The sequence below is a fragment of the Sinocyclocheilus grahami genome, unplaced genomic scaffold (genome assembly GCF_001515645.1).
Source record: "Sinocyclocheilus grahami isolate Dianchi unplaced genomic scaffold, SAMN03320097.WGS_v1.1 scaffold152.1, whole genome shotgun sequence".
Lineage (NCBI taxonomy): Eukaryota > Metazoa > Chordata > Actinopteri > Cypriniformes > Cyprinidae > Sinocyclocheilus > Sinocyclocheilus grahami.
In genome coordinates, this window is record NW_015505331.1 from 735,689 (window position 1) to 746,202 (window position 10,514).

The 10,514-nt window shown below is 39.3% G+C and overlaps 1 protein-coding gene and 1 pseudogene across 5 annotated transcripts; one reads left to right on the forward strand and one right to left on the reverse strand.

Moving 5' to 3' along the window:
• Positions 1-1,145: 1,145 nt before the first annotated feature.
• Positions 1,146-7,722, forward strand: LOC107592292 (serine/arginine repetitive matrix protein 1-like). Of its 5 annotated transcripts, none has more exons than XM_016281741.1 (10): positions 1,146-1,167; positions 2,342-2,402; positions 2,499-3,161; positions 3,528-4,166; positions 6,448-6,578; positions 6,700-6,793; positions 6,878-6,926; positions 7,079-7,153; positions 7,336-7,488; positions 7,612-7,722. In XM_016281741.1, exons 2-9 carry the CDS (start codon positions 2,362-2,364, stop codon positions 7,477-7,479), a joined length of 1,836 nt encoding a protein of 611 aa, XP_016137227.1. In that variant the 5' UTR covers positions 1,146-1,167; positions 2,342-2,361; the 3' UTR covers positions 7,480-7,488; positions 7,612-7,722. The 5 variants fall into 5 exon arrangements, with proteins under 5 accessions (XP_016137227.1, XP_016137223.1, XP_016137224.1 ...); XM_016281737.1 differs by lacking the exon at positions 1,146-1,167 and adding an exon at positions 1,174-1,380; XM_016281738.1 differs by lacking the exon at positions 1,146-1,167 and adding an exon at positions 1,174-1,380 and having other exon boundaries at positions 2,346-2,402.
• An 850-nt stretch (positions 7,723-8,572) lies between these two features.
• LOC107592293 (28S ribosomal protein S31, mitochondrial-like) overlaps positions 8,573-10,514 on the reverse strand; it is a 5,622-nt pseudogene continuing 3,680 nt past the window's right edge.

Sequence of the window (10,514 nt, forward strand, 5' to 3'; positions counted from 1 at the left end):
GTTTCAGCCTTGAGCAGTGAGTGACAACTGTCTCATGCTTGATCTGATCTCCATGTCTTTTTGTATTGTTTCAACTCCAATACGTTATTTTTATCCTTTCCCCCGCGAAACCCCTATTTTTGAATGAATGAATACAATAAATATTAGGTTTACAAAATGATACAAAATACTAACAAAGCAAAGCAGCAGCATGGGCGCAGTCGAGATCAGTGTTGCCAACTAATTTTCAGGGGAAGTTGCTAAAGGAAGGTCCATTTGTTGCTAAAAGTTGCTAAATGATGTTGTGATGTCATTGCGCGATGAAGTCACTACGTAATCACGACGCAAAACTGTATTTTATATATTTTACTGTAAAATATATTTTTTACGTTAATTTAAATTTGTTCGTAAAATACTAAAAATGCATAATATAATGTTCAAATATAAATAACTATTTTTATATACAACATCGAACACTTTTGAACGATTTAATTTTTGAACGATTACAAGTTTTTTCATTAGCTAGTAAACTAGTAAAACTACACATTCCGAACAATTATAGTTTTAAGCAGTGTATTAGTAGTCAGTACGCTACACTCTAAGAAAATAAATCACAGGTTTTTACCTGCATTTTAAATTACGCATTGTATTTTGTGTTTTCGGGTTACAATGGATAATGGATAACGGATAATGTCCTGGAAAATTACTAGTACCTTTACCATTTTTCTAGATAGTTTTCTTACAGTGTACTAACTGATCAACAATCACAGGTACAAGCTACTAACAAGGTGTATCATAAATGAACAATTATTCAATTATTATTGTTATTATCAAATTGAACAACTGCAAATAGCAGTAACTTAATTCATGTGATGTATGTACTTCTAGGCATCTTTGGTTTCCTCTTTTTGTGAAATTTAGATGGAAAATGTGTGCCTTTTTATTGTTTGAGCCACTTATCAAAAGTTGCTAAAAGTAGCCAAATAAAATGTAAAAATAACTAAATTTGTTGCTAGGTGCTTCTGGAAGAAAAAGTTGCTAGGGTAGTCTGAACAGTTGCTAAATATAGCAACAACATCGCTAAATTGGCAACACTGGTCGAGATGAATCCAGTCAGTTCCTGTCCCGACGTGAACACGCCCCCTCTGCTGACGTCACGCCGCAGCTGTTCGGTCGGTTGGTCTGAAGGCACTTTCACAGTCAACACGGCTTTTTTCTTCGACGGAACGGCTTCGCTGTAACTACGAAGGCGACGGGTTTTTGTTAATTTGAAAGCATACACGGTTCATCTTCGATCGGATGTGGAGCGTCGTATAAAGGAAGACGTTTGTTAGCTAGCACGGCTAAGCGTTTGCTGATGAACTAGATTTGGGTATCTGTTTTCGTATCGGACAACCTTGGGTATGTCAGAACGACTCAACCGGTCAACTTTGTCGAAATTAAAAATCTAGACATTTAAACTTGAAAAAGCGCTAACTAATACTGTTGCATGATGTTATTTAAACTGTAATTGAAAATGTTTTCGCTTTGTCGTAGTTTCGCATTGACGTTGAAAGCGGAAGACGCTGTTTGACTTAACGTCGATGTTTTTTTGTATTCAACTTAAAATTGCATCTGTTTAAAAAAAAAACTTTTGTTGTATATTACACGTGTAGTATTACCAATGAAACGTGTTATGTTTGTTTCGAATTACCCTGAATGTGAAACGCAGGCCTTGTCGGCCCTGAGACACGCGTTCATGTAGGCCAGGAATGTGGTGTCGTCGACCTCGTCTTAATTCGCTTAATTTCTAATTAATTAAATCAAGGACGATGCTTTATTTCAGCATGTTATGTGTAATAATTAATATATTACAGTTTGAGTGTACATTTGATTATTTGTCCCTGGAACACGATTTATGGGGCAAAGTATCATGAGATTAAAACGCATTCAGTGGTTTTATATCGATTCCTTGTAGTGTGGCGTGATAATCTCGATATAAATGCATTGATCAGGTTAGACAGCCATATGCTTTACATGTATTTGTTAAAAGGGTTTTCTAAATATATTCTGAACTAAAAAAGACAATTTTAATAAAACACATTGAAAATGGCTCTGGGATAGTGTAGCATGTATTTTTAGATCATTATTTAAGCTAGGTATGTATTACACATGCTGAAAATGATAACTTGGCTTTCTTTTTTATTTCCTAGATTTGTTATACAAAGAATAATGGCAGAATTTATTGCCATTGCACTGCTAGTCTTACTTTCACTTTCTGATTTTAGAAGTGTTTTCCCTTTTGTTTTGCTGTTTTTATGTCAGTCCTGTTCTGTCATTAGTGTAAATGACATGAAAGAGTAATATATATTTTTCACTGAAGATAGGTTTAAAAGCTGAAAAATGGTGAGACAACACTCAGGATCTCCTCGTTCCAAACACCGGTATTACAATTCTGTCAATAAAATATTTAATTCTGATATATCTACATAATGATCTATATAACAGTGGTTAAAAATGTACATTTGTTTTTAATACAGGCCTTTCTCGGACAGCTACAGCAGCATGAATCATGAAGGGCGATTTGGCCCCCCTTCAAGAAGCCAGAGAGGTTTCAGAGGACCTCCTGGAAAAGCCCCACCAAGTTGGAGAGATAACAACAGCAGTGGACCCCAGCCATACCCCAAGAGGCCCTCGCTCATGGGTGAACGCAGAGAGCGACCACATGGACAGTGGATGCAGAACCAGAATAACTTCCATCCGTATTCCAGCTCACAGGATTCACAGCGGGGCCGCAGGAGGCCTTCTCCACCCCGCACAAGCCGCCCTCCCCCAGTCCAGCACAGGCAGTCCCTACATGGTCCTATACATGGACCGCATAGCCACAGAGCACCACTTTTCCACAATAACCACCCTAGCCACACATCTCCATCTCGCCATTTCCATGGCCCTCCGTCAGATAGGCGGGTCCCGTCGCCACATAGTTCCTTCAGGGGTCCGCAGCGACGCCCAAGCCCTCAAGAGCATGACAGGAGCTGGTGCCCCACACCTCGGGAAAGGCCCTTTGGCCGACCAACACTTGGCGGGCACCACTGGAATGGCCCAGGAGGTTACCCTCACCCCCCCGGTGGGGATTCGAGGCTCTCCGGCCCACCCCATAGAAAACCCAGAGAGTTTCATGGAAGGAGTTCATATCCAGAGAGGTACAGGAATGAAGCTGTGCAAGCTGGGTAAAGTAAATATACAGTTATGTGTTAGAATGCAAAAGTCCAGTACACTGCAGGGTGGTGAGAGTAAATCCCAGCTTCCTTCAGCTTTCTGTCAGTGTAAAGTACCACAGGATCTAATGATAAAGCCTATAAAGTGAAACAGTCTGTCTGGAGAAAATGTAAAACCATTTGAGGCTTTTTCCCCTTAAAAGTTATACTGGCACAGAAGTGATATGGCATTCAGCAGCCTGGGGCTGGATCTAAATTCATAGACGTTAAGAGCTTCCACAAGAGCTTTCTCAAGCAGCACAAACTGGCATTATAACCAACATGTTTGTATTGTTTGTAATGGATATGTAGGTGGTCTGCAGAGAGAGATCAGCGTGCACCGCATGGAGAGGTTGGAAGGGAGTTCCGGCGCGCTGGCATGGAATGGGCACGGGGAAGAGGGGGAAATCCACATACTCGGCCCCCTTACAGATCACCGGCACGAAGGCCAGGCCCACCCCCATCTGGCTCATCATTCAGACCATATCCGCCTTTTCGACCTCAGGAAAGGCCCTTTGGACGGCCAATGAAGAGGAACAGTCAAGAATTCAGGCGGCCACCGTCATCAAGTGGTTTGGAGCATGGGCCACCAAAGCGCTTCAGCAGGGAATTGTCAGTGAGACCTGTTCCTCTCAGGGGCTTCCGAGGTCGTGGTTTGTCCCTTCAAGATAAGAGTCGACTGCTAAAGGCACAGAAGTTTAGAGCAGAGTCAGTGGCCCGGTTCAAAGTGCCTCCACCGAGGCCAAGAATCTCAGACAGAGTCCAGAAGCCCAAGCCTCAGACCGCACCGAAGAATGGCAAAGATTCCCCAGGAGTCTCACCACGCAAGTTATCACTCAAAAAGATGTCATCATCCAGAGAGTCATCCCCAAACACAGATTCCAAGACTGCAGAGCCTGAGAGGGACTCCGAAACAAAGGTGGAATCCCGTCGCTCTGTGAGCGCACACAGGTATGGTATCACCCCTCACACTGTGGCAATGGGCGCGTGATGTTTAGAAGGTCAAGCTTCCTGTTTTTCAATGGCACAACTTTCATCAAAGGGGTGTCGCCTTGTCAAATGAGATGGATGAGGAGAGAAAAAAGAAAATCATGCCTGTTTTCCTCCTCATTATTGACAACAGTATGATGTTAATCCTGTCATTGTCCAGAATACCTCTGTCCTTGTCAAGAGAATGTGATAAGAGATAAGTCTGAGCAAGTGGTCTTTCAAAAGTTTCACAATCACAGTCCATTTTGTTCCAAAAGTCAAATGCCATTTGTCCCACAATGATGCATCCAGATCGACATTGACCCAGAAGAGATGTTTAAAATGTCTTCCAGGGAGAGAAATGGTTTTTAAGCCTTAATTTTAACTGTTTGCAGAAGGACACTCTGCCTCATTATGCAACTAACTGCAGTAACAATGAGCAAAATCCAATCTGTCACGGCTACGTCTTAAGGACATAGGATAGGATGTCTTGGAAAATGGAAATGTGAATGGATTTCATAGAGAATGGACAAGAATTTTTCACAGCCAGATTCCATTTCTACATTTATGACATTTTGATACTATCATTTGATATTTTTTCCTTTGAAGAACTTAAATGATTGACTGGGTGAAGAAACATCAACTCTGGGGCTGTACAGCTTTTTCAGTGGAAAACAGATTTGTTTGCAAGAAGAGAGAACTCTCTTGAACGAGTCGCCATGTACCATTACTTAAAAGAATATCAGATGCTGAGCAAATCTTACCAGATGACCGTGGTTAAAAGAATGAAATTCCAAGTCCAGTTACCTCAGGAATGCCTTGAAACTGCACTCAACAAGAGGCCTCGTCTTGTGAGAACTACTATGAAAAAGAAGACTTGCATGCACTTTCTTCTACGACGGATCAAAGAGATGGGAGCAAAATGGACATTCTCATTTGTCACATCCCTCCTTTGTAACTACAGACCTTTGTCATCACGTGGGTGGTTTTTATTTAGGCTCTTAAATGCCTTTTATCCTTGGCATTGCAAGCAGGGATCTTGTTATTTTACAACCAACCCATTGACTGAAATGGCAGGAAGTTGGAGCTGTGCTGAAGATAAGACCTGATCCAGTTGTGCCTAATGAAACGTTTGCCAAAATGTCAACCATTAATTTATAGTCACCCTCAATAGAAGTTCTGCAACCGAAGAACTATCTGAGCACTTTTAGTTCCAAATACCTACCCTTTAAGTGAAGATGGATATACATATGCAAAGAAGTTGATGAATGTCTTTCCACAAACCATGTAGTTTGAAGCTTCTGGATTTTAATCAAGGAGAACTGGCCAACAATTTGTCAATCAATCCTGTATTTGGAAACTTTACCTCAATGCCATTGCAGAATCCAGAGCTGCAAACCAGCGTTTATACGATGAAATGTGTGTTCCAGCAAGAAGCATTTGCAGTCTCCAAACACATCAGAAGAACTATCTGAGCACTTTTAGTTCCAAATACCTACCCTTTAAGTGAAGATGGATATACATATGCAAAGAAGTTGATGAATGTCTTTCCACAAACCATGTAGTTTGAAGCTTCTGGATTTTAATCAAGGAGAAACTGGCCAACAATTTGTCAATCAATCCTGTATTTGGAAACTTTACCTCAATGCCATTGCAGAATCCAGAGCTGCAAACCAGCGTTTATACCATGAAATGTGTGTTCCAGCAAGAAGCATTTGCAGTCTCCAAACACATCTAATCCAGTGTGAGTGGATGGGTTGAGAAGAATGTGAGACTTGTCAAGTCTGGATAAAAAGGAAGTGCTTGCATGCCAGTCTGTTCACTTTTTGGAGCGTAACATGATTCCTGCACGGCGTTCTTCAGTCCGCTCATTCAGTCTGCCAATATTGGTTATTCACATTAGCAAAAGGAAGGCTGCTAAAGGCCAAGGTGAATCAGGGAAAATTTATCTGCCAATTCAAACTGAAGCATGGAGATGATGGGCTTGCTCTGCTGTAAGTACCCATGTAGTAATCCATCATTGGTCCTTGTGCATTTGCAACAGTACAATTGGGTTCTTGAGGACTGTGAATGTTTGAGTAATTTAGTTTGAAGTGCAACATTTCTCTGCTCCGTTCACAAGGTTCATTTCACTTTGAAATCAGAAAACATTTGTGCATGCCTTCTGCTTTTTCTGAATACTTTATGATGTTTAGAATTTATTCCTTAAGAGCCCGGATGATGTGGATCACTTGTTCAAATGCCTTGTTGACTTTCTTTTCAGCTCTTCACCAATAGACCGACGACTTTCACGTGATCTTGTTGTGGTTTCCCATTGGGAGGCGGGGCACAAACCCAGTACTAGCCCTAAGAACAATGCACCCTGGAGAAACAAGGCACCCAAGAACAAATCTGGTAAAAGTCTGAATGATTTGCAAATAATTCACTCTGTAGCAATATGCTAGTTTTCATGTTTATATTTGTAAATTTCTTAACTTTTTTTTTTAATTTGGTCTTAATTTTCTCGATCTTACAGAGGAATCAGAAGCTCATGGGAATTTAACATTGAATGAACGCTTCACCAAGCTTCAAAGTCCTACTAGCTCTTCACAGGAACAGAAAGAAAGACGGTAAGTGAGAAACTGTGTTTTTGGTCTGTTCTAGCTGCTAAATCTTAACAGTTTGGCTGAATGCAATACTTTACAATTTTGTAGGTCTTCTGGAAGTCCAGAAAACACCCAAAGGAAGCCTGGGTCATTTCAGGTAAAGTCTTAAAATGTCAATGTCTCTTACTCATCGAGGGTGCTTTAAAAGTAAAAGCTTGTCTTGTTTTTCTCGTTTTATATTGTTTTTACACGTGTTAGTCATTTTTGGTATAGTGATTTGTAGCGAAACATTTGTTCTTCTGTACATAGAGGCCTAATTGCGGGGCAACTGCTGGAGTGAAGAGGGGAGCAGCCCCTGACGGAGTTATTAGGAAACCATTGATGGTAAGTGATGCTTGTTGGTATACTGTTTTAGAAGTGAAAAGTAGTAGTATTCAGTCAACACTGAATAATAACAATAATACATGATTATTATTTAACTGTCTAGTCTTTGTATTAGGCTTGATTTGGCTTATGTAATGTTTCCATGCACATTGCAAGTAAATCCATATTTTCTGTCCTCTTAGGGCACTTTAATTCCAAGACCACCCTTCAATCAGAAGCCTGTCTTCAAAAAGAGTCAAAGTATCATGTCAAAGTACAAGAACTTGCAGACGTTGAGGCATAAAGTGCCCCATCAGCGTCAAGCCACTAGCTATCGCCGGTGGTGACCCAAAATTGTGAGTCCAATTTCACACCTGAATGATAGAAAAAATTTTTTTCCTTGCCTGAATTTTTTTTCATTACTGTTGAATATTCAGTCATTTAATTATATTATCCATTAATGTTTTTTTTTTTTGTAGATCGCATATGCTGAGGCAAGTCGTCCACTGTAGAGCCTCTCTCTATGGAGCTCCCTTACCCCCTCACTTTCCCTTATCTCCTGCTGTGCAACAGTTTGAGCTAATCTCTGTAAAAAAAAAAACCCCGCAAATAAAAGTATTTTTCTTCTATAGTAGTTTTTGTTTTTGATTTTTTTTTTTCTTTGATGTGCTTTAGAGATAAAGTCTGCATTTTTCTTTTTGGAGTTTCAAAAACAGATTAGCATTACATTTTTGTATATACCTTTAACCTGTACAAAACCTTCTGTTTGCCAGAATTTTGTGAAAATATGATTTTTAGCTTTGGTTAGAATTATTTTTCAACACCCGCAAATAAAAGTATTTTTCTTCTATAGTAGTTTTTGTTTTTGATTTTTTTTTTTCTTTGATGTGCTTTAGAGATAAAGTCTTGAATTCTGTGCATTTTTCTTTTTGGAGTTTCAAAAACAGAGATTAGCATTACATTTTTGTATATACCTTTAACCTGTACAAAACCTTCTGTTTGCCAGAATTTTGTGAAAATATGATTTTTAGCTTTGGTTAGAATTATTTTTCAACATGTATTCATGTTTATACATCAGTGTCTGAATAGATGCTTTTTTGAAAGTGACTGTTAAAAGACTCATATCATGTGAAGTGATCCCTGTCGAACGCTGTATGATGAGTAGCTTTCATTTGACGAAACCAACTGAGTTTTGAGTGTCTGATTAGTTGAGCTCCATGTGTTGATAAAAGACTTCCCTGAAAAGTTTTGTTTGTGTTCCTCATAAAAGACATGTACATTCTTTGTAATCAGACACTTTGAATAAAACTGTAATTGTCAGATGTCTTCTGTTGTGTGAAATCAAATACTTGTCTTGTTTGCGTGCTGGGTTCCCTCCCTTTTAGAATGTACTTAAATTTTAGATACATGGATTCTGAGTAGCCTTTTTTTTTTTTTCAAGTTGGAGTTACAATTCTTTATGCTGTTTTGTAACATGTATTGTGAAAAGTGCCACACAAGTAAACTGAATTCTGAGCAGCATACGCAATATCCAGACCATTTATTGAAAAAAATGTGTTTTAGTAAATAACACAAAAATCAGACAATTTTCAGGAGATTGAATAACACAGCTGACCATTAAGAAGCAACGACAATGATCCAGTCTTTCAATCTGGTTATGGATGCAATTATTACTTCCAGTTGCCTAATCAAGCTTAGCTAATTATCACTGCAGTTAGGATATTAATTAGCTGGTTCTAGGGCATTCAGTACAGTTGGATCAGTACAGTTGGTTCTTTGTCCGATCCTTAGTTAAGTTATGCCTCAGTCTCTTTCAAGACATCTTCTTTCTGTTGGAAGTAGTCTCTGAACCAGTCAATATGTTCCTTTTTCTGTTGAACCATGGGGTGGTGATTCTTTGCAAGGCCTGTAATTATAAGCTCCATAAAGTGCCTGACTGGACCCTGCTGGGGGGAACGATTCATCTAGGTGCTTCTCCAGGAACACGTGCTCGTGGAAGGGCACACTCGCCTCCTCCTCTAGGCCTAAAAAAGTTGCATGATGTGCCAGAAGACAAGATTAAGAAAAGGTACAGAATTAAAAACAGAAAGATGGATGCAACCTATAAAAATTGACGAATTTTACAGTTTTTCTGCTTCACATAAATCTAGCCATGGTATCGTAGCAGTTAACTGCTGAATTCTTTCCAACCCATGTTTTTCTGTCATCCTTCAGTCTGATATTGATTTTCCTGCAGCTGCAATATTAAAACATTGATATTAAAAATGTATCTCCAACCTTAATCTCACCTGCCTGTAACCTTGTAGTCAAAGCCACTGGAAGGCAAGCCTGCAACCTTTAGCTGAAAAAGCATAATGGCTAAAATCCAAGTTAGCTGTTAAGCTTTTTCCAATTGTTAGTACTACAGACCCTAGCATCCCCCAATAATTAGACCATCTCTGTAGCCATCCTGAAGACCTTGATTAGCTTGGTCAGGTGTTTAATTAGGGTTGGAGCATAACTCTGCAGAAAAGTGGACCTCCGAGGGCCCGAGTTGAAAACCCCTGTCTTATACAGAGGTGCCCAATCCAGTTCCTTGAGAACTAACTTCCTGCTGAGTTCAGTGCCAAACCCGCTCCAGCATGCCCATAGTAATAACCAGAAGTGTTTCTAAAGATCTTATTTATCTGGTTCAGGTGTGTTTGATTAGAGGTGGAGCAGAACTTTGCTGGAAGGTACCAGCAAAGCCCTGCCTTAGGTGCATGGATATATTTAAAGAGGATATACAGCATACTGTTGACTTGAACATCTTGACAAATTGTAATCACACATTAATTGTTGTTGAGGCCTTCACTACGTGCAAGTCTGATTAAAATCTTGATATCCTAAAATTCTGAAATATGGTGTTCAAAAGAGTGGGAACCCCCAACAAGTAAATTTTCACTTGTATAGTGCTTTTTATAATATACATTGTTTCAAAACAGCTTTACAGATAATATTAATGTTTATATAATACATTAACGCCTAGCTGTTTACATTTAGCAGTTTAGAGCTGGCGACGGCAATGAAATACACAGTTGAGATTTGCTGTAGTACATAGCACTTTATATGTATGCGGATAAAGCTAGATATATTTATAGTAATTTCAAGTTGGAGTTACAATTCTTTATGCTGTTTTGTAACATGTATTGTGAAAAGTGCCACACAAGTAAACTGAATTCTGAGCAGCATACGCAATATCCAGACCATTTATTGAAAAAAATGTGTTTTAGTAAATAACACAAAAATCAGACAATTTTCAGGAGATTGAATAACACAGCTGACCATTAAGAAGCAACGACAATGATCCAGTCTTTCAATCTGGTTATGGATGCAATTATTACTTCCAGTTGCCTAATCAAGC